The sequence below is a fragment of the Chaetura pelagica genome, unplaced genomic scaffold (genome assembly GCF_000747805.2).
Source record: "Chaetura pelagica isolate M959 unplaced genomic scaffold, ChaPel_1.0 scaffold170, whole genome shotgun sequence".
Taxonomy (NCBI): Eukaryota; Metazoa; Chordata; class Aves; order Apodiformes; family Apodidae; genus Chaetura; species Chaetura pelagica.
Window position 1 is genome coordinate 1,891,050 of NW_009952048.1, and position 25,084 is coordinate 1,916,133.

Genomic DNA, 25,084 nt, shown 5'->3' on the forward strand with positions numbered 1-25,084 from the left:
GAAAGCTTCCCCAGTGCTGACCTTCAACTTTTCCCATCACTGATCAAGACATATCACATACTCTTGATTCTTGCAGATAAACAAGGAAACAGCCACTTTAATAACGCAGTTGGGATCTTTACATGCAGGGCTGTTATGAATGAAAGTCAAAACAGACTAATTCAAAATGTTTGATCAAGTTCAAGAGCTGACAAGCTCCGTGTTTTAGAAGGTATCCAAAGACAGCATGGCAGCTGTCATAAAACTGAAGGCAAGACTTTTTTTTTCCCCAATTTAAAATAATTAGATATTTCAACATCTTTCAAACATTTAAGGAAATGTAAAATTCATACACTTGCACCAGAAACATAACGCATTTTAAACAAAACCTAATCAACCTCCTAATTGTATATTTAAAAACCCAGCCCTGTTACATTCAGTGCATTTTAAAAGAGCGCTTAGTATTAATGCTTTAAAAATTCAAATTAAGTGATTTCTGACCATATTGAATCTTGATGGGTTCTCTATTATTTTGATACTTGAAAAACATATTTGATTTACAGGCATTTTATTCATATAACTCTTCAGCACAGTACTGATGCTTTCACCATATCACTTAACCACAGGAACAGCTCAAAAACTGGGCAACATTTCCATATATCTACCAGCACTGTAACTGATCACTTAAGTAAATATAGTGCTTATTCCCTTAGTTATGATCAAAACTGGCCACCAGAGGCATTTGTTGGCAAAGGATAGATCAGCATAATACTGTGTTCCTAGAAGAAACCTCAAGAGATATTTGCATGTTTTTCATGTACACCAATAGGCATTTTAGGAACATTTTTGTTTTAGCTCAAGGGAGAGAAAAGAGCTTGAAGATTCTTATACAAGTTTTTGTACTCCAAAGTCTGTAGGTCTTTGTAAATAACAAAGACCATAATCTCCAACTAGTAATTTTCATTGTTCAATCCAAGCGTTATGCAAATAGTGAAACAGCCCACAGTGAAAAACATTCAATACACTCTTTTTAATGATCTGCAAGCATTATCTGAAGACACAAAGAACATTTTAAAATGCAAATTTTATGCTGAGTGTCCTTTTAAAAGCTAGCAGCACAAAATATTTTTAAACAGACCAGACATCTCTGTTGCATCCCGAACAGTAGCACATCATTTTGTTGTCCATGACTTTTGACTCCCAAGTTTTGCAAATGCTGATACATCAAGGCTCTTACCACTGTTGCACTGTTCATATAAAGTCTGGAAGTTAATAAAAACACAGGTATTCAGGTGAACAATTTTATTACATGCGAAATTCCAACTATATAGCAAACGTTACCACTTGAAATAAGTAATCTCATACTGACATATTCCATACCCCATACTAAAACTTCTCTCTGAAATCAGAAGATAAAGATACACTTAAGGCAGCATAGTTGTACCAGTAGTAATGCAATGTAGTGCCTACAGGAAAACACATACACTGTCTTAGCAGCACGAGCAAACTATAGAGCTTTACAAGCTGGTAGAGAACATTGGAATTAGCAAGATTTAAAATCAAGTTTACTCCATTAGTGGTCTCTGATGGGGAAACACCAGCATGGTAGAAAGGTATTTAAATCCTCAGGGTGAAGAAACATATATGACATAGGAAAATCGGTGGCCACAAAACATAACCACATAACAATATAGTTATAAGGATTATCTTTTGTTTACTCCTATAGTTACAAAATCAGGAATGACTAGCAGAGTAAGTGTAAATAAACTTCTTTATATGTATTTTATGCATACTGAATTTGTTTTCCTCCCTATTGAAAGCAGCTTTGCATTCCATGTTACCGTTACATATTTGACCACCATCACCTCTTTGGAGAGACATGTGGAAGGAACAAATACAGTGAAAAGTTACTAAGTTTCTCTTTCAGGCAGTAAACTGAGAGGCAACACCTCAACATCCAGGGACTGATTTACACACAGGGAGGCATTAACAGTTCAGCAGCTTCCAGGAAGTAAGAATAGTTACAATCCAAAAGCACTCTTGACAGATTGAGATAAATTTCTCAATGGTTCTTAATAATGGTTCTTAAATTAGAAGACTTACTACAGGTTTTGGGCAGCTTAAAAGCAAAGTAGAACACTGAGAACTGTGTTAGAGAAGAGATGCTAGAGCAGTGGGGGATTTGGAAATAAAGCAATACAAATACACTGGGAGGTGGAAAGGAAGGAAACAGCTAAAATCAAGGTCACCATGATCCTTTCAACCCTTCCCATTCAGAAGGATGTGGGGAGATTCTGCATGCTTGCAAACAAAAGCACTGCAATGTGAACGTTTTTCCAGCTGTGTTTACAGCTTTGATATACCTATCTTTTCAGCTTTCACTACTAGTTACAACTTTTGTTTGCATTAACACCTACTACCATACAAATTAGAAAAGAAAATTCACTTACCCTAGCAGCTCTAGAAATAGAGTTGGGAGAATTCAAGCCAACAAGCTGGCCCAGGATGCGTTTCATTTCCTCTGTTGTTCCTTTTGCATTTGGAACACCTGCAGTCAATTTATAATTATGATAAAATTGTACAGACCTACATATAAATTACAAGTGCAGTTCTGTAGGAAAAGTTGAAGAACTAAAATACAGATAGACACCAAATAAAATACATTTTTACACCAGCAAGTGGATAGTACATGTAGGAGTAAAACATGTTGTTTTCTTAAACATAATTGTAACTACTACTTAGTAAAAATGTATTTTAAAACAAATGTACCTGTTTGGCAGTTACTTTGAATTTGAACATAGGGATGTACCAGCAGCTCCGAAACAGATATTCTTTGTTTAGGATTTCTTATTAAACAGCGCTGCAAATGAAAGAAGAAAAGGAACAATGCTTTGCCTATAAATTAAGAATCTTCCTAAGAATTAACAGTGAGGACACTTAAAAGACCCTATAGATGCATGTCAGAAATTCTGACTGTTAAACTACATACTCAGAAAGACTTGACTCAAAATTCATAATAGATTAACCTCATTGCCTTCATTAGCAATGATCTTCGGAGTAAAGCTTAGTAACCTGTTTTACTCAGGCAACAATGTTGGAAGAGGTAAACACCATACCCTTCTATTCTGAATGACATAAAATTACACTGAGATTTGAAAGTGAAGAAGGTAAGTGTTTTTAGATTTCAGTTCATTATCTGTTGAGCAAGACAATTAGGGGTCAAGCAAAAGCACAAGCCAAGTTACAAAAGCAAGCAAATATGGAGGGTGAGAGAAAGGGATAGTGAGTACAAAAGCTTCAATTATTTTTTTTTTGTTCAAAGGAATTAAGCCAGCTTTAAGTATTGCTTATTTTCCACTGAGCTGAAGAGACTTTTACTATGGAAGCTATATGAAGCAGCTTTAGCTTCATTAAGCCTTCTTTTGGAATAAGGCCTGTTACTAGACGCAGAAGTATGTATTTATTTGTGGGGAAAAAAAATAAGTGTCTTAAGCACAAATCATTCAGTATAAGAAAATATGCCTTAAATAAAGAAGCTGCCACTACTTGAAGCAAAATTAATCTTAAGGGACAGTTACCTTTAGCACATCTTGAAGATCCTTCTCAGCAATATCTGGAAATTCTATTTCATAAGTAGGGTCAACAATAGCGTGCAGTTTATTAATTGGATTTGTTATATGTTGAAATGGAGTCCTTCCATATGTCATACAGTACAAAATGCATCCCAATGACCACACGTCACTTTTGGGACTTATCTAATATAAAACCAAAAATACTAAGATTAGTCCTCACTTAAGGAAATGCCCCTTCAGGAAATTTATCATAATAGTACAGTCATTTCACCTTAAGAGTTTATCTGTTCTATATTGCATAACAGATCTTAGTAGCTATGACACAAAATCACCAAGATAACATGCTAAAGACAGCAACGTGGCTTCATTAAGTAATATGCTGTAAATTATCTTCGAAAATCAACTTACTTGAACAACTCACAAAATAAAATTAAATGTAGTCCTTAACAAGTTGAACAGGAGGATTCTAATTTTGTATTTATGAGTAAATAAAAATAAGAATACTAAATTCATTCAATTCAGAAATCACAGCTATGTCCCCAAAGTGGGTAGCCATAGGTTAGTTCCTCTGAGTTAACAGGATTCAGATTTCAACCACCATACCTGAGCTGTTCCTTACAAGAGTTTCCCCATTACCCCAATAAGCTGAAGCACTTTAAGAAAAGCACCCAAGGCTTGGGGAATGAGGGAGGAGGGAGGTGGAAAGAGGCACACAATGAGCCTTAGTCCAAGCACAACAGCTAGATTTTGCTTAGATGAGCTGAGCTCCAGACAAGTCTGCACTTTGTATGCAGTTTTTAAAGATGTAAAGGTTTAAAACTTTTAAGGTAAAAAGTATCATGTTTAATCAAAGAAATACACCTATAAAACATTCTATTCTGTGCTTAGAAAAACAATATTCTGTTTCACTACACGGTAATACTTCCATTCAACTATTATAAAGTCACAAGCTTTCAGTGATGCACATACCTATGAACATGGATTTTTTCTTTTAATACCACCTTTCCACAAAACTATGAACCCCTTAACTGAAGCTTGACTGCCAATGTGAAGTTCCTTTCCCTCACTTCTTGTTGTTTAAGCAAACATACTAGCAAGTTTTCTTCCTCTAAGGAAGAGATTGCTAAACCAGATTTACTTATGTAGAATGCTAACATGCAGCTGTGTAGCAGCCAGCAGTACCGTAAGAGCTCCACCAGCTTTTGGCAAACCAAAGATAATAAAATGAAGTGCATAAGCAGCACAAAAGGCAACCAAGAAGAAACTGGGAAATTATTCTCTCACTTGACTCCATGGAAGATCCTTCCAGAAAAAACTCCCTCAAAGCTCTAGCCTGGAGTGAATTAAGTGCAAAGAAGGACTTGTCAGAGATGCACAGTATGGTGGAACCTTAATGTGCTCAGAAGACTTTTGTAACATTAGTCATTAATACATCAGTATGTAACTTTCAATCTCTGCCCACCATCACCATAACACAATGGATCTCCTCATGTTCTAGCTTCAGAGTAAGATTTTGCGAAAACTAAGTCTTAAGATACATGCCTGAATTACTTTCTTAACTTGAAGGGCATAGGAGAAAAAAAGATCATGTTACCTTAGATCGAGATTTCCCATTTTCTCCATAGGAAGACATATCTTTTATTGCTTCAGGAGGCATATAATTCATTGTGCCAACCTAGCCATATAAATGTAAAAATATTCCTGTAAGTGAAGCATGCTTTAATATAACTCACTTGATAAAATGGTATATTGTCTCAAAGCACTGAGAAGCACCTTGAAATTTTGTTTTTGTTAGGGCTGAAAGCCATTGTTTTTCCTTTAAAACATCTAAAAATTCATATACAAGAATATTTATATACACACATATAAAATTACTCAGCACAAAATTTCAGCATTCACAGAAGTTACCACAGTAGTGAAGATAATCAGCAAGCACTATAGCACCTTACAGAAAAGTAAGTTTTCCAGAGGTATTTCACCTGAGAATCTTTAATGATGCTTGTCACATCTGGCTGCATTTGGTTTGCAATGCCAAAGTCAATTAGTTTTAGCATTCCATCAACTATCAGAAAGTTTGCTGGTTTCAGATCACTGTGAATAATGCCTGTAAAATAAGAGGTTAAAGTCAATACAGGTTTAGTCAAGCCAAGTTACTACTGAAGTACAGGGGTTTTATTGCTCAACTCCTATAACTCTTGCACAAAGAAAAAGCTTTACCTGGCCAAAGCCAAAACATTCTTTGAAAATTGTGTTTCTATTTTTTAAGTATTTAAGGCTTGCATGAGCTCATAGTTTGAATTGTTATTTATTCAAATCTGCAGGCACCCCAAAATAGGTCCAAGGGACCCGAGTTGTATAGTTTCTCTCAGACAGGCGCTCTAGCTGTTTGTGCACGTCACACTGAACTGCTGCTGTTCTGGATCATTCCAGTGTCCTATTCACTTCTGTAACTTTCTCAAATAATTAGTTAAGCAGGTACATAATTATATTGCTTAGTCTGATGTTTCCTGCTTCCTAATCTCAAAGGTACCATTCATTGAGGATTACATATGACTGACTTTTCAAAAACCCTACACATGATTTATTATGAATTTTTGTTATCCATAAAATCAACCAATCCATCTCTGCAAAATTTTGTTTCAAGGACACATCATGTTGTATATGTAGCCTGTGTTTTAGTATATTTTGCTGTCTTCCTATGTTATTGAATGTTCTAGTGTTCTTGTGTTGTGAAGAGGTAATGGTCTCTGCTAAATGGACAGGTCTCTCCACATTTTTTTTTTCCTTAAAATAGCAAAAGATCCAAATATGCTCTTTCCTTTATGTTATACAGCCAAACAGAATACAGATACATGCACTTCAAATAGATAAAGATGAAAGGAAGGCCTGAAGAGCTATGAGAAAAAGCTGAAACACTATGTCAAAGTAAACAAGATAGAGCTGGGTAAAAGCTGCCATTAACGCCAAAGCTTCTTTGGAGAGGGTAAGTGGCTGACATTTGAGTCTAATGGAAAACAAGCAGTATTTGGAGTATAAAATCTAGTCTAATACAGGAAAGATTATTTTCTGGCTGTTGCAAGGAACTCAAAAGCATTATACAAAAGTGATACTTGCAGATCCCTGTGCGTTAGCAGTCTACCTCCGCATATAAATTTACTCTTGTCTTTTGTCTCACTGAAGATTTTTTTCCAGCACAGTAAATACTTATTTTTGAAGATCATTAGGTTTACACCAAAACTAAGAGCAGTGCCACCTCCAAAATGTAAACACATTTATATTATCTCTGCCATATAACCTATACAAATACCTAGAATTACTTAAGAATACCATATTCATGAATTGTGTGAACAGCTTCCAGCATATTTTTCCAATAGCTCTTTCGTTCCAATGGATCGATGTTTTTCTTCTTTTTGAGCCAGCTATTGAGATCAATATTTCCACACTCCATTACCATATAGATATGATGATCAGTAATTTCACTGAAAAGAAACAAATGTACTTGCATTAAAATTTAAGGTAACTTCTTTATACCAAAAGGCACTGGTTTAATACAGTTAGTGTTTACTCACTAGCCATAAAGGCGGATGATCTTATCACTGTGTTGTTGCAGTTTACTCAAATGAGCTATTTCATTCTTATAGCTTTCAACAGTCTGTTGATCAGCTTCCTCTAGATTCACATATTTGACAGCATACAACTGCTTCTTTTCATTCAGTACTTGAAACACCTGCAAAACAGTGGCAATTTAATAACTTCACTCAAAACTAATTCTGATTTACTATGTTTCATGTCACCAGAGACAGAATTTCAAAGAAAAAGTAGCTTCTCAAAAGGAAGAAGCAACACTAAACTGCTTCTAAGATAAAGAATGCAAAAGAATCTTTCCCACTGCACATCCATTTCATCACAACATTGCTTACTAATTTAGCTGCTGCTTTTAGATGCTCATGAGAGTTCTATGATCACTTTTTCCATAACTCTTTTCTGTAATTTCTGTTCAGTGTTCTAATCACATTTGTTCAGAATTTCTGTTCACTGTTATTCTTTACCTCAACAACCCTCCCCCCTTCCTCTAGCCACTGTTTTTGCTTTAATTCTCCACTAAAATGAAAAGGACTGTGCTTAACATCCTGTAATAATTGAAGAATCATTTTCATAAGCCATTAATTCAGTTATTATTGCTGGCTGTCTGGCAAATGTAATCTGTGCACTATGTTTCTTTTGCCTCCATGAGGGATAAAGTCTAAGCAAAGCATTAAATCAACATATTTGAGATTTTCTGGGTCACTCACACTTTGTACATCAGTATTAGGTACTCCTTACTAAATTACTTCAACCTGTATGTTTACAATAAAATTAATACTTTGAAAATGATTGACTACCTAAAAGGACAAAAGAGCATCTTACCTTACTTGACCCTCCACTGCCTATTTGCTTTAATATCGTATAAACTCTTCCTTTGATGGCAAGACATTCATGTGAAGGTATAGAAGATGGAACCTGTGTACATACCAAAAAAGTTAAGAAAAATTACTATTGGTGTGCATGCAGGGGAACATGATAGACCTCTACTTTTTATCAAGTTAATATGCTTTAAATTGTGTTGGTCTTTCTGAACAAAGTCCATTATGGTAAAGATAAACTTAAAAGGTAAAGACCTCCATAGCAGAAGTATTTGTATAATGATCACTTGGCAAGTAATATAATTGAACTCTTTAATATAAAAGATAACAACGTTCTTCACACTGGGAAATCAAGATCAGGATGTTCTTTAATAAAAGTTTCTCAGGTCATTACTCACGCCTCTCTTTATAGATAATGTTGGAAATTAGACTAAGAGACTTTCACTCATAGTATTCAACTAATTTAGAGCTGTACTCAAATCACCTATTTTATTTGAAGCAATCTATTGCCTAGCAGACTTCAGTGCTGCAAGACTAAACCAGCCTGTATTGCCCACACCTGCTACACCAAGCTGTAGAAGAACCATAAATTTTAAATATTAATCCTACAGTAGGAAGCTTAAACCTATCCACCAATTCTATCTACAGGTAGGAAGATTCCCACCTGATTGTGCAACCCATCTAAGTCAAACCATTTTTACATTATTTCAGGCCACTACAAATGCATCAACATTTGTGAAATTGAACAAAATGGAGATGGAATGTAATTCTTCAGTCTTTTACTTCCCTTAGACTCTAAGGGTTTCTAACACACACTGCCTTCTCTTTCTGGTTACTCCAGTGCAGTGGGTAGTACCACTATAAAAGCAGAGCAGAACAAAAATAGTGACTCTAGTTCTGGCCTCTGTCATGAATTAGGATCTAAAAAGGCTTAGATTTGAGACTTAAAAGGCTTCAGGATTTTTACAAAACTGATTTTTCAAGGGCTGACTTACCTAAACTCACACATAATATGACAAAAGAGCTCCTTGGAGAATTATCAATAAAGACTATTTTCCATTACTCATCCAGAAATATGAACAACAATTTTAGACTAAAAATATACATGCATACACACATATATTTAACCTAAAGTAGTCTCCAATGAAAATATGTACTGGAAAATTACAGAAGATAGTCTAAAATTGTTACCTGCAAGCCAACTTGATTTTGAAATGGAGTTGCTGGAGTATGTGGTAGAAAATATGGGAACTGGCTGTAGGAAGTAGAAATTTGACATCCTGGTAGAAAGTTCTTCTTTACAACTGGTGTTCTGAAACTAAATGAAATTATGAGTAATAGCTGCATTTAGTTGTTTTTTAAAATATTATTCTAACAACAAAGTTCAAAACTTCAATGCTTCTTGGAAGTTAAACCTTGTTGACTAGCAAAAGTCCAAGCTTCTGCTACATTCCATAATTAGCATTTAGATCGCTTCAATTTCTGGACTTAGAAGTCTTTTAGAAGTACACTTAAACTATAACATACTTTGGAAATATATTAAATTCCCATATTCAGATACCAGCTGGCACTCCCCACAAACTGGAAAATGAAAGGACCATGTAACTAGGAGAGCTGACCTTCAGATAGCAAGATAGTCTGAGCCACAGTAAGTTTTCTTTAGCTTATTACTCTTTATTCAAAGACTTTTCAGATGAAGAGAGACTTTTTAAAGTGAGCACACTGAGGCAAACAACTGCACAGCAATGAGAGGGTTTATGAGAGCTTTAGCTATGGTGTGTATATGAGCAGGAAGATCATGTATTTAAGAAAAATAAAGACTGTAAGAAATGTTTTGGTTTTTTATTTGTTCCCCAATGCATCTACAATATATTTAGTTATATTACCAAATACACTTTTTTCCCCCCATAGTACTTCACAGAATCATAGAATGGTTTGGGTTGGCAAGGGACTTTAAAGATCATCTAGTTCCAACTCTCCTGCCACAGGCAGGGAGGGCCACCTCCCACTAGACCAGTTTGCTCAAAGCCCCATCCAACCTGGCCTTCAACACTTCCAGGGATGGGGAATCCAGAACTTCTCTGGGTAACCTGTTCCAGTGTCTCACCACCCTCACAGTGAAGTTTCTTGCTGATGTCTAATCTAAATCTACCCTCTTCCAGTTTAAAGCCATTAACCCATGTCCAATAACTACATACTAATTATAGAATTTGATGCCAAGATCAAAACTGGAATTTATATATCTAGGAGAATAAAATCAGAAAATTTTGAACCCTGTCAAAAACAGTCCAAACCATGGTTCTCACTGAACACAAATACTGAACTCTACAAATTTGCTATGTGTATATGCACATGTGTATTTGCTATATGCATATGCATACTGTGTGCAATGAGAGTTTTTTTTAATTTCCATATTATTAGCGTTTGAAAGAAGCAACAACATAATCTATTAAAGTACTACTTTTATCAAGTTCCATCATGAGATGCTGTGCTTCATTCACAACACATTCTAAATTCTACAGCTACAGAGCAAGAGATCCTACCAACAGAACAGTGCTTAGTCATCATACAGCTTTGACCTGTATGATTCATGCTATAGACGTAGGAAAACAGTAAACATAGAATTAGCAAGATTTATCCACATATGCACAGCAGGTTATGCCTAACTTAAGACTGCATGGATAAACAAATGCTAGCATTTCCTAACTTGTGCTTGATTCTGCAAGCCTCTAGATTTAGAAAACCCACAGATGATTGCATCCTGGGAAGCACTGATATACAGTTATCAATCTATAAAAAGCCTGTTAACCGCAAAAAACAAGGCTTGTAAACAAATGTCATGTAGCAGGAATCGGAGAAAAAGGTACATGCCTTAATAAGAACATACTGATTTGGCAGTTTACTTCCAATTGCTGAAACGCTTACAGGGAAGACAGAAGTTACCTAAATGCAATCTGAATCTTCAAGTCAGGAACTTGACATCAAGCTTTGGAATAATCCATAAATCTTGTTTGTTATCTGAACAGAAAAGCTTAAGAAACTCTGTTAAAAAGTCTTTCCAAAGATCATGAATGTGCTGCTCAAAGAAGGGGCTTACCAGTCCATATAGTCATATGTGGTGCTTGGTGTTCCACAAATATGTGATGGATCACTTTTCTTAGAAACAGCATCTGGTGGTGACAAACCTCTTGAAATGGTATGACCAGACTGTTCAAGGCTTTTTTTTTTTCCCTACAGCAGGCAAAGCAAGAAATTATTCCATACAAGAAGCCACAACTAAGAATACAGAAATCCCTTTTCTAATATGTGAAAGCTGCTGCAGCTATAAAATCACTACGTAGTCCTGTTACTTTACCTCTGTATAGCAGCTTTTCTGCATCACTCCTTGGACTAGCCATTTTTTTCTGTCATTAACACAGTTCAGTTGCATCTGACCCAACTGCTGTCTATAGCTTTCACCAGAACTAGATTGTTGCTGTTGACTTTCCAGACTCCTTGGCTCTGGTACCTTCCGCTTCTGATGCTGGACTTTTTCTGAAAAAAATCATTAGATTAGAAAGACTTGATATTTAGTACTTAACCACATAAAGAGTTTTGGGCAGATTTATTTAACCTCATCTTCTATATAAGAATAAATTAACACAGTAAGCTTATTGGAATTGGGCATTAGAAGGCATTCATACTATCCTCAGAATTCATATTCTGTTCAGTGTAGTAACATGGCAACTTTCTTAAAAATCTTAGGATACTACTAAGAGAACAAGACCATATTCATCATTTGTACTACTACATACTGAGACACTGAACAGATTTATAGAGCATTTAAGGTAAACTTACTGCAATATCTCAAATTAGAAGTCAGTTGTCTGTGAAAATAGGAAGCCTACAATGCAGTGTAATGACTGAAGCCAGAAACATAAGGGGCAAGGTATGCTCCCTCTCACAGTTCCTCTTGCAGAGGTAATAGGACATTGAATTGGTGGAATACTGCAGAGCAGGCTGCAAATTACACAGTCTAAGTGTTTCTTCACTTGCTTGCTTAGGTTTATTTTCATATTACTAGAAAGCAGTATCCCATGCTAAGCAGAAGTTGACTGAAACTTAGCTAACAAAGGACTGGGATACTACAACCAGCATCTCATCTGCAAGCTTGAATGAAGCACAAATACGACCTGAAACCCAAACTGAAATTTTGCTGGGGGATTGAGGGGATACTGAGGCTGTCCCTCAGGGGAGACCTTATCACTCTTTACAACTACCTGAAAGGTATAGCGATGTGGGGGTCAATGTCTTCTCCCAAGTAAGAAGCAATAGAACAAGAGGAAAACACTGAGTAGTGCCAAGGGAAGGATACAAGGAAAAAAATTCTTCAACACAAAGACTTGTCAAGCATTGGAACAAGCTGCCCAGTGAAGTGGTTGATTCACCATCCCTGGAGGTGATGTGGCATTTAGGGACATTTTCACCTATTCTATACAGCAGGATCAGAAATCAGAAAGCCTTCCAGGAAATGAAGATTTCTGCTAAAGCACAGAGGTGGCAAGTAACTGTAAAAGATTAGTATATGTATTCCACACTCCATGATGTCGGTGCTAAGTGATTGGTACTAACCTAAATTTTACCAGCCCTGAAATACTTTCTACAAAACTGAGTTCTTTGTAATACTTCCCAGAAAGACCACAATGTAAGGTGATCTCATGCCACACTTTTTTCTACACTGTGAGGTGACTTTACATTATAGTCAAAATCCATGCATCATAAAAATATTTAAGCTGAGCTAATGTTTTTTTGGAACACACCAAAAATGTCTGTTTCTAAAATAAAGTTAAAAATAATACTCCAAAAGTATGTTAATAACATGATAAAAATCTCAGCCATTCAAATGATAGCAAAACTTAAGATTTCTTTAGGAAATAGAATTTCTAAAAATCAGACAATCATTATGTGCTATATTTACACATAATTAAGGAGCACAAGAAACAACAAAATTAAGGCTGAAACATCATTTTTTTTAACGCAAGAGCATATACAGTTAAAGTGTAACAGGACAAATTAATTGGCACTGAAATTTAATATGCCTCTACAAAGGACACATTTATTTAGTACAAGTATCTTTCACACAAAGGATCCTTGCAGTTAAAGTTCATAAACTAGATTCCACTCAGTATACAGAAAGAACAGTGCAAATAATTCAGGGTGTTTTGCAGATATAAGAGAAAAGGAACAAATAATCTGCCTTTTGACAAAGTATTTTCATACTTTTAGGAAACCTTGTGAGAAAGTAACTGACATTAAAGAAACTTACTTTACCCCAAGATTCACATGTGTACATCTGCTGCAGTAAAACTCAGCCCAAAGTAGCAAACTACTACAAGTTTGAGTCTGTCTCACATCTAAACACTACCTCTGAGGAACATTATAATCCTTACTTTGGGTTTTTCTCAACCAACATTCACTTTTTTTTTTATAAACAAGCACTGTTACATGCTACTCTGTCAACATTTTTCTAAACTCAGGCTAGCAGGTTTAAATCTGAAACCTTGCACTGTTGTTACTTCCATGCTCACCTGTATGATTGCAAGAGCTAAGGACATGATGAATGAGCACTACACATTGGCATTTCACTTCAAGCCCAGTACTCCACGCTTTTTAACAATGTTGCAGTGGGGATTCTGGGGGGTTTTGATGGGGATTTTTCACTCCTTTCACAGATACTACTCAAAAGCCAAATTTTAACTACATGCTCATCAATTCCAAGCAGTCCAGCTTTCCACTTTTTGAAGAATATGTAGCAGCTGAATTTTTTTAAGAAGACAGACCAGCAAATTTTCAATGCTTATTCTATTTCAAAAACACTAAAACATCACATCAATAGTTACCTTCTCTTTTCATTGCAAGACTTGTATCTATTTTGGTTTTGAGAGTTACAATTGAATCAGTAGCCATTTCTAAGCTGTTCTCATCCAATGTCTGCAACTGTAAAGAATTTCTTTCTTGTAAAGCCTAAAATAAAACAGAGTATCTCAAAAAAAATCAAGGGAAACATCAGTGTCCAAAATACATCTCTTTATGATAATGAACAACACACAACAAAGCAGATATACTTCATAAAAGAGTGCAAGGTACATAGACAAGTATTACTGATAATATTTTTAAATCCATCACTCTGAACTTCAAACATAGTTTCTATAAGAGACCCAAATGCTTTCTGTTCTGGCATTTTCTTTTGGGAGATGGGGTTACAGGACATGGAAATGCAAAGCATAGCTCAAAATTAGCCTCTCCACCTCCCTTTCTCCTATCAGATATATTGTTCAGAGAAAGCTCTTTATTACTGCATAACAATTTTCAAATTTAAAAGCCACAATAAGCATCTCTATTCCCAACTGATTACTTAACATAAAGGAAAATTCTACTTTATTTTTTTCTTCAATAGAAACAAGTCTTAAGACTTTCCTTTCTTATACCACAAGACAGCCAGGTACAGTTCCTTATATTTATTTTTTAATTGTTTCAATTACCTGTAAGTCTCCCAGGTCATATGAATCACTCCCACTAGATTTTGGTTCTGATGGTGGAAAAGGGGCAACAAAAGCTTTACATTTGGAGCCAGACATTTGCCTATTGAAATAAGATCATTAATTACATCACATGCCAACATACAATGTAAAAATTGCATTGTGAACCAGATGAAAAAGGCAGTTGAATTAAGACTTTAGGCTACAAGTTTCAAATATACAGAAAAGCAGATCTACTCTGACAGCCAAATGAGAAATTATAAGAAATTTGTACACCACCTTCATCCTATGAAATTAGAGATTACTTAACTGGTTGTCTTCCGTAGACAGTAGGGATCAGCTATGGCTAGGATCCTAAACCCCAGTGGGTTCCTAAGTAAATTTTTAATTACTTACAGAACAATACTATTGTGTGACAAAGTTACCATTCCTGCATTAATTTAATCATATAGCAGTAAGAAAGGAACAAAGTTAGTATAACAGACTTGATCAGGGTTGGGAGGAGTATTCACCTGTTTACTTTCATTCTGTGCTACAGTCACACAACATGTAGCAGACTACTTTAGTTGGCAGACTTTCTTAATATAACCACTGTATGGATTATGTTAAAAAGCAAGACAAGAATCTTTTGGAAGTTACAAGACTGCCTTATGTCTAATTTTAGACTCTACAATACACAAGTGTAAAGTCATTTTGAACAAAATGTATTTTTGCCTTAGTGTCCATTTATTTTGAGTCTACTGATTAGCCAGAACATGAAATTAATCTCTGCATGCTCTCACACAAAGAATCTGTGTAGTAAGATAGAAAGCAGCTTATTGCAATAACTACTGCTGTTATAATGACTATTTGTGAATAATATTTAAATCAATTTCAACATTAACATCTGACGTTTCCACCATCCAATAAAAACACTGTTGAAAAGGTGTAGTAAAATCTATTGTGGTGTAGTAAACCAAGTATCTATACCTTTTCATAACACTAGCTGTAAGTGGGACATCAGTCTTCTTCACATCATCATCATCATCATCAGCTACTAGTGTAACAGGAACCCTCCCAAAGGGACAGGCCTAAAAATGAATTGAAAGTTATCAGATTTGTAAAGGAGAATTAGAGATTTAAGATTCTGAAGAAAAATGTTACATGTTCTACCTGGTTAGATTTGTTTAGTGGTCTTAGTGGATTCTGGTAATTAACTAGAGCATCAAGTTCCTGTGACTTCTCCTCCCTGAAGGCAAAGAAAAAAACAAACAAAAAACACTGTAGTGTGTTTGGTTTTGGTTTAAATGATTTTTTTAAGAAAATAAGAAATCAATCCATACCCAAGGAAAAGCCTGGTAACAGTAGAAGAATTTTCTCCAGAATCATTCCTTTTTATACTTCTGTGATTTCCAACTATGCTCTGAAGTCCAGACTCTTGTGTACTTGACACTGTAGTAAATCAGAATTATTCAGGTAATACTGCAGACTGTATTTATTTCAAAAGAATAAAATGTTCTTACTAGTAAGTGCAATTTAAAAAATCTACATTTGCAGTAATCTGGTATGAAGGACATATGTAACTATTTTTTACTCATCTAGGCATTTTATATAATTATGTAAGAAATGACAATTCAGACAAACAGTCTTACAACCGGAAGAAGCTTTCCAGGCTAAGCACAAAATGGTCTGTAACAATTGTTAAATATATTAGTTGTGTGTTGTTTCACACAAAGGTTGATTCAACAGGAACTATTCAAATCCCAAACCACATTCCTGAAGACATACCTAATGAAATTAAATTAGAACTGTTTTGCATTAATGCTGTCCTTATACAAGCTAAAATACAGAAGAATCAGAAGCCACTTTTGGGCAAGCTAGTTACATGCACTTCAATATTTAAGTTAAACCATGTTTTTTTCTCATTTCTACTCCAAAGAAATTTACATAATGAAGTCTGCAAGAAATAACTATTCCCTTATTGAAGTTACATACCCAGCAATCAGTATCAGTTACTTTTTATGATATGGCCAAGCATTTTTTTTACTGATAAATACATGAAGTTGAAATGGATCCCTTCTCCTAGATTTGACTTCAGTGAAATGACTGCCAGAACTTAACCAGTCTATCACAAGATACACCTCAGAGTAAGCTATCTGCATAGGTTATTCTGTATGTCTCAGTTCTAATACCTCTTCACCACTAGTAGCTCTTATTTCACTTTCAGCTGCCTCTGTTGCGAAGTACAAATACCTAACAATAGTCAGAGGAACACTCTGCAGAATTAGAGAATCTGGCATCCTATGGCTCCTGCAAGCCACAGTCACTGCACTGAAGATGGAAACAAGTGTTGTAGGAATAAGCATATACATATATATGACTTTATTAGACCATAGCAGATTGAGTTTATATCTAGAGCGGAAAAAACATTAGAAGGATTATTTTCAATTTAGAATTACAACATTATAAACTTAACCAACATTTTAAGAAGCTGTAGTTACCTGCAAAGTTCTCCTTCTCCTCATCTGAAAGCAACTGTTTTTTTTGTGAATGAAAGTTTTGAAGAGCAGTTTCTAACATTTCTAGTGGAACAGCAGAGCACTCCACAGCTTTCTGAAGGAGCTGCTTACACTTCTTCACATTTCCTGAGTAGTAAGGAACACAGAGTTAGAAAACAAGGAAATAAAAACTATTACTCTGAGGCAACATGGTCTTTTTTTTAAAGATGTGATTATATTCATGCTCTTTTATATTCACTTTGCATCATTCATTGAAGTCATTGTTCCTTAGGCACTTCCTCTCTTAGATACCCACTTTAAGGATACTGTCTGGAATTAGTTACAAATGAATCATGTAAGTCAAATTTTCACATGAAGTAGAGCACCAAGTCACAAAATATGCTCTATGAACTCACAGAACCACATTCTCAGGATTTTTTAGTGTTACAGGAATTGTCAGGAAATTCAACAGAAATGTTAAAATCCATTTTTTCCTGTAGTATCACCAAAGAAAGGCAACCTTTATGGACTTTCATTTAGATCTGACCAGACAAACTTTATTACATTTCATTATAAAACATCTTTAATGCACTTAACAAAAAACAAAGTTAAAATTAGCTGCTGTTAAATCAAGCATCACTACTCCAGAAAGCACTGCAGTTAGAAAAATAGAAGTAAAAAGGAAGGATACTGTTTATTATTTTTATACGTCACTAAATGACAAATGGAGATCGAAGAGAACTGGGGAGGATAGGGGGTGTTTAAGAAAACATACTGAAAGCAATATATTTACGTATAAAAACCTTCACTTGAGTTTTTTTCTACATACCTTGTGACAGCTCAAACTGTGCAAAAGCCACATGCACAAAAGCAAATTTCTTGCAGTTCAGTCTGGCCAGATGAAATTGGTCCCGTGCCTCTTCTGGATCTTGGAGACTGTAAAGACAGCGTATAAATAGTTACACAAGGTGAAGAGCCTGAGGAACAAGGAGTAAGTTCTATGTGCTGCATTATGGCAATCCATCTGTAACTGAGGTTTTTCCTCTTCCTTAGAGCCATTAGTAAAGCACAAATAAGCTAAGAGTCTTAAAAAGCTAATCAATAAAAGGTACAAAGCTGACCCTTCCAAAAAAAAAAAAAAAGCAAGAAACAGGATGTGCTCAAACCTGAAGAGAAAGATTAAGGACTCATTCTTTATCACTGCTTATATTATTCCTTGAAATATGTAGATATTTTTCCTCAGAACACTCACTAACCTGTACAGAACACCTGCCTGTAGCCCTTCCAGGCTAAATGCTGACACTATCCAGAGAAAAATCTCCAATTATCTAGATGCATCCACTCCTGTATGCAGGAGGTTGCAAGGCAGGGGGAAAGGGAGGAGATACTGCTTTAGAAACACCAAGCATGGGAAAATGTATTAAGTCAGAAGAAAAATTATATGTATTATTAGTTATGTTCCACAGCAATATGGTCACAAAGTTACCACTCCATTACACTAAAGCAATACTAAATTCCAAAGTTTTGCCAGAGGTTATGAGCTTTTCTACATTGAAGAGCTTCTGCAACTGCACCCAAATTGTCAGATTCCTTTAGCAGAGATGTAGGTCACTGAAGGAAATTGTTTCTGTTGGTATCCCTATAATACCATACCTATAGAAAACTAGGATAAGAGCATTTATCCAGTAGCTACCTCTACCAAGGGTTCTATATGAACATTGACTCCTTATGAGATGTAGGAAATTGTACTTCCTCCATACTCCTAGGCAACACAGTCTTACCAGGTAAATTTGGTAGCACAAGGTGGATTTAAGTTTGTTTACTGCAGACACATCAGAAGCAGCGATGGGAAACGAGGTACACTTCAGAAATGCACAGGCTGTGCCACAGTGTCCAGACAAGATACCTCACATTTAATAGTTTCTTTACTACTTCTACATTTTAATCTTAGTTTTACATGCAGCCATACATTACCAAGTAGGACAACTGAGGTGCTTGCATATAGTACATCAACATTCAAATATTCCAGAGCATCTACAGCTAAAATGAATACATGTGAAGATAGAAGAGGCCCAAGCCTAAATCACTATGAAATAAATTAACATTATGTTTCAATTGACTCCTTCCTTCCTTTCATTATTAAAAAATAATGATTTGGACACTTACTAGCAAAATTCATGATCAAGAAATAAAGGAATTTATTCCAAAATTCCACCCTGGTTCAAGAGATAACAAGGATAGTACTCAAAAGTGGGAACAGTGAAAGATTTGACCATGGCTTAAAAATATGTACAGAAAAACACAACATGGAAAGCTAAAGGGAATATATCTCCAGATGAATTATGGGGAATTAATAATGATAAAAGTATCTAGCATAGTTTAAGCATATTACTGGAATCCAGTAAGTTTAATAAACTCTGCTTTGATCATGCCAAACAACAGGACAGGCACAGAATCTGCAAAGTCAGAGGAACAAGAATTAAGCTCTAACATGAATTACAGTCATTTTCAAAAAGCCATGTTAAAAATTAAGTTCCTGTAGAAAGCAGAAATTACTTGGATAGCAATATACAGAACAAGACTTAATGTTAGCAACAGGCCTCCAGTGGCACACACTTGGTGGCACTGTGCTACAGCCAGAAGCATTACATAAAAGCAGGCCTGGCATGGTTAATGTGCAATACAGATAATCAATTACAGACTATTCACCTTTGCCTATATCAGTGTACATTCAAGGGTTCTTCAAACATCACTATCATAATAAGTCAAAATGTTTTGGTATAGTCAAACTGCAGCTAAAGATACCAGGACAAGACAGGTTCAGTGCCAAGAATGGAATAATAGAGCTTTTATCAGAAAACAGAGTTGAAGCCAACAGACACTAAAATCTCAAGCCACTGTCACCGCCTCTGAACTTTAACATGGTCTGACTTTTAGGCAGGACATTTGGGACAACAGCAAGCAGAACTCTGCTGAAAAGCACATTCTCCTCCCATCAGAGGCAGTGTCATCAGAACATCTATTTATCAAAGTGTTACTTCACTTGCAATAGCTAAAAAAAATAAAAAATAAAAATCAGAAGCACTCTAATTCATGAGATAAGAGGATTTTCAGGAGCAGAAACAAAATTGACAGTACTAGAAAAACTGACAGCCAGCAACAGGAACATTGCATATACCAATAAGATTATGAGCAATGAGTAAAATGCCAAGCACAAAAGATTCAAATAACCACTCACTGATTAACTTAACATTAATATCCAAAAACTAAAAACAGGCAACATCATTGTCATTGTTTTTTAGATCTGACCCGTCAAAAACAATTTCATGTTCTGGTGTGATTACACATGTAGCTCATAAACGTAGTTTCATATAAGTAATTGACTTTATATTACATGCGACTCTGAATCAGACTGCATTATCTTATAATGAATTATTAAAAACTGGCCAAGGTCTGAAAATAACTTTCAAATGGGGTACCATCATTTAGGGAGATACACAGCAAAATTCCATTTGGATTGATGCTATGTCAGAATTTGTTGGGTACATTTTTTAAGAGGGGTTTGGGAGTAGGTTGTTCAGCTTTTAAAAAAAAAAGAATCCTCATTACCAAGTCTGGCAAATAGCATCAGTCATATGTTTCCTATTTAAAATATCAAGCAGCAGACAAAAATAAGCAGATTCAAACTACCCAGTGAGCTAGGCAGATTCTACAGTAATGCTGGTAACCAAAGCTCTATTTTAGCAGAGCTATACACAGTGCATTTTAATAACAAAACAAGGTATCGACTAGTCTGCCAAGAAGGTCCCTAAAGGCTGTAGCACTGAAGCAACTAAAGACATTTCAGTGGGACACTGCAACTAATACTGTTAATATATTCACTCATTCCAGCATTAGCAGGTGGTTTGGTCATGTTGTTTTGCTTTCTGCAATACACAGAATACTGAACACAGTTCCAGTATCCATTTTAAAAGTATCCACCTCTAAAAACATATTTTAAAGATCAAGTGGAAAGAGACCCAGGAGTTTAAGTCATTAGGGTGGTATGAAATAATATTTCTTAACCTAAACTCCTACTGTAAGTAATAAGATAACAGATGTGACTTGATAATAGCATCCAATCACCCACCATTCTGGAAAAGAAATTCCAGAAAGTATGAGCTGGAAGCTTACTTAACAATTTCTGTTCTGAGGAAAAGCAACTAACCCTTCAAAAAAAAAAAAAAAAAGAAAAAAAAAGGTTCTCTCTCAGTATCTTTAAAATATAGGTCATCTTTCTGGAAGATATGGTCTACTCCACTTAGAGAAGAATACCTTACCTCTTCAGGGTCCTAGAGGATTCATAGCAGGTCATTACTTACTCCTGCTTGTCTCTCAACAGTAGATTCCACAGATTAATTCCATTGTATGCTTTCAGTAAACACTGATGCTGCAAGATCCTTGCAAATGACAGTACCAAGAAGCAGACCATATAATTCTGCAAAATTAAGCTACCTGCCAAAGAGCTGAATGGGAGGACAAACAAGAAATGGAAAAAGACTAGCTGCTATATTCACTGGGAGACCATCTGCTCAACACTAATTGTTAAGGATTGATGCAATGTTAAAACGTGGCTCTTCATCAAAATCTACAAGTACACCGTATTTCAAGTGACAAAAAACTCCTTACAAAAAAACCCAAACACCTGTGCCAAGTCATGACTGAAAATGGCTGAACAACCACACTGTTCAAGTTTGGATTAAATAAAGCAACAAATCAAAACTAATTTCATAAGGATAAACGTATAGAATTATGTTCTGAGATGTTCTTCCTACCCTACGGCAGCTATTTAAGGTAGCTGGGATGCATCTTTCCAAAAAAAGAGAAAGCAGTCTAGACAAGGATGGTTTGACTGAATGGATTAGACAATAGCAAATCATCTGCATGGAAGCCAAATCAGTTCTAGAAGTCCACAGGGAAATTAAACCTAATATACAACATGCACAGTTTAACACACAGTTATTCAAAGTTATACCAGATTTCACCCATGCAGCTTCTTTTAAGCTGAAGAAAAAAAATTAGTCTCATGCTATTTCCCCATGTAACTACACATAGAACCCAGAAAACGACTGTCTACATCTCTAAATCAAAAAGCTCTGAAACATGTTTATTAGTGTATATAAAAAATGCCAGCACTGCAGACACAAGATACACGCTGACTAGCCAAAGCTGCTTAGTTTCAAGGAGTCGATATGAAAACATCCCTGTTCAAAATTATAACTTATTGCAGAAACTACTAATGAAAACATACTACTTTTACAATCAATTTCAGAGTTGTGAATTATGAGTTCTTATATTGAAAACTGGAAATTTATACTTACGCTTTCAACTCAGCAAATCTCACAAGGATGCGAGCATAGCTCTCATCTTGACTGTGCTTTTCTGCAGGTAGTGCAGTGACTGCTTGACTGTAACGACCAATCAGTCTATTCAGTAGGCTAACATCCATCTGAGGAACACCCTTTTTCTCAAGCCTAAGCAAAAAACATAGCCAATCTTCTGGATTATTTGTTGTCATCATTATTTGATTAACAGTTCCAGAGTTATCTGACAAAAAAAGTAACAAAGGAGATTAATTAAACAGCAGCAAACACGAACAGAAGAACACACTGTAAGCTTTCATGTAAGAAGACTGGTGGTTACTTTTTTTGTTAACACAAGATTACAGCAAGAGTTAACTAAAGAAACAAGGAGAGATTTAAATGTATTTTGTGGTTATTAACACTGAAGAAATACAAAACTTTAAATCCTTTCAGTTAATTGCTTTCACACTTAGTGTAGGATAAGATGATTTGCATAAGTGACAATATAGTAAGAAAAACACATACCTGTTGTATCAGTTGAGATTTTATTATAGTTAAATTCATCTGTGACATTGTCTTCATTTCTGTATTTGTTTTTCAAGTCTCTAACTCTATTCATTATTGAAGCAATTTGGGACAATCGTCTTTCACTTGGTTCCTCCTCCTCCATCTGCAGACACAAGGTTAAAAACCAGTGAAGTTACTGAAGAACCCTGTTGTAGCTCACCTTAGTTGGAATTACTACAGGAAAGCCTCTCATGTCTATTTTGCAAATTAATTGAGACTCAACCACATTACATAACATAAATACTCTATTAAGCCTTTGTCAATGTAGTTATACAAGTAAACTTAGCAGAAGCCAACGTAGATAAGCAAAAGGAATGGGTATGTAACCAATCTGCTCAGATACTAGTCCACACTTCACAGCAGCCCTTTCCAGTAAGGTACCTCCAGATAAAATGGGGGGTGGGATACATTGTCTGAACAGCTACGAGTCTATTGCATCAAATCACATCCTGAGTCCACAAAATAGGATGGCCAAGAGGCAGTCCTCCTAGCCATACAGTCCTGCCACTTCTGAATAAACAACAATGGAACAAGCATTTGTCAGACTTCATGACAACTTGGCTCAGGGACAAAAGCCAAGAAAAAGCTACACAAAAAGGGGGAGAACTATCTTTTTGCTTGATGTTTCTCCTCTCTCAACTGTGTCACCATATAGACAAGAGAAAGGGAAAGCAGGAAGGAGAGACTTTCATTTGATGACAACTGACATACATCTCTCCATACATACACCTCCCTTAATAAACATTTTTCATATGGAGAGAAAACCTGATACTATAAACTTCACATTTTAACAATATTAATATTTTCCATCACAGGTATAACTTACAGTAGAAATAAGTTTCAAGACATGAGATACTTACAACCTGTCTTTTAGCATTATTTCCTCTCTAATGGGCATGATTTGTTATTTAATGTAATCCACATGTAGTTGAACAGTAAGATGTGCTCTGAAAAATCAGTTTTTGTTACACCTCAATTTTATTATCCTTCTCTAAAGCAGCCCTTAATTGAAATGTGGTGCACTGATTTATACCACTGAGATTCTAAACATTTTGAAATAGCTTTCTCCTAGTTCTCATTAAATTTTGCTGTTGCAAAATGTTACCATTTAGATGTCTATCCAAAAGGATTCATTCTAAGAGATTACACAAACCGCTGAACACAGGTGAACCAGTAAGGGATATGTAACAAATTTCTATACTACATTGCTTGTAATAAATAATATTCAACTTTTGTATTCCTTTATTAAGGCATACACAAACTAAAAACTGATCGTGAGGGCTAGCCAGGAGACACTAATCAGAAAATGAGGGAAGTTCACAGATGGAACACCAAAGGCACATCTGCACAGGGTTTCACAGCCTGTGTGCAGGCTGGGAAAACCCAAAATCAAACCTGTGTACCTTGACAGCTGCTAAGAATTATCTCATGTCACATAACTGGAGTAATTTGAGACTTACAAAAGTAAATGTTAGGAACATCATTAAGACAAAATTATATATGTTGAACCTTTGTATAGTTTCTCTGTTCTGGAAGGGCAAACTCTTGTGCATGTTTCCAAGGAAAAGCCATATTACTTTTGCAAAGGATGTGACAGCACCACTGATGTGGGTGGCAGCTTGCTGTTAAAAAAAGATAGTTTTCTTTACTCAGAGGTATGTGGTGCAAACTTCTCTCTGTACACCTACATTTGACTCTAACACCCTGCAAATTCATTCACTATAATTCAATCTGAAAACTAAGTTATAAAGCTTCATTGTAACTAACACTGTCTCCAGGAGATTCCTCCCATCGTTTACTGCTTTTAACGAGTGGCACATGCCCAATATACAGCAAGCAGCCAAAGTTCAAACTTACAACAAAAGCCAGGGGCTCACATTGTAACAGCTCCAGGACAAAAAGCCTCACAAAAAGAGAGATCCTCATAGGCTTAACCTCCTACAAAATTAGCCTTCCTCTTTGCAGACCCTATTCTTTCACGAGTTGCTATAGTCAATTCACAAAAAGGGAAAAGACCTAAAACCAGAAGTGCTCTGCACATACATATCCATAGGTCCAACATGACCTATGATCCTGTTACCATCCTTCTGTCTAAAAGTTTAGCACACAATACTAAATCTAAAATCCAAGCTCTTTGCCACAGATTATAGCACTTAAATTTCACCATAGGTAAGCAGAGAAGAATTCTCATGATCTTTTGTTCAAATGGGTACTAACAAATACAAG

At 35.6% G+C, this 25,084-nt stretch overlaps 1 protein-coding gene across 1 annotated transcript; it reads right to left on the reverse strand.

Annotated features, from left to right (window-relative positions):
• Positions 1-1,151: 1,151 nt before the first annotated feature.
• On the reverse strand, positions 1,152-22,961 carry TTK (TTK protein kinase). The gene is made up of 21 exons (XM_010003092.1): positions 22,817-22,961; positions 22,310-22,535; positions 17,779-17,885; positions 16,953-17,096; positions 15,795-15,903; positions 15,625-15,700; positions 15,442-15,542; positions 14,476-14,575; positions 13,834-13,957; positions 11,310-11,488; positions 11,052-11,185; positions 9,146-9,272; positions 7,959-8,051; positions 7,121-7,278; positions 6,879-7,030; positions 5,531-5,655; positions 5,146-5,226; positions 3,558-3,734; positions 2,749-2,839; positions 2,430-2,527; positions 1,152-1,241 (listed from the first exon to the last, which is right to left on the reverse strand). The coding sequence occupies exons 1-21, from the start codon at positions 22,959-22,961 to the stop codon at positions 1,152-1,154; spliced, it is 2,637 nt and encodes an 878-aa protein (XP_010001394.1).
• Positions 22,962-25,084: the final 2,123 nt, after the last annotated feature.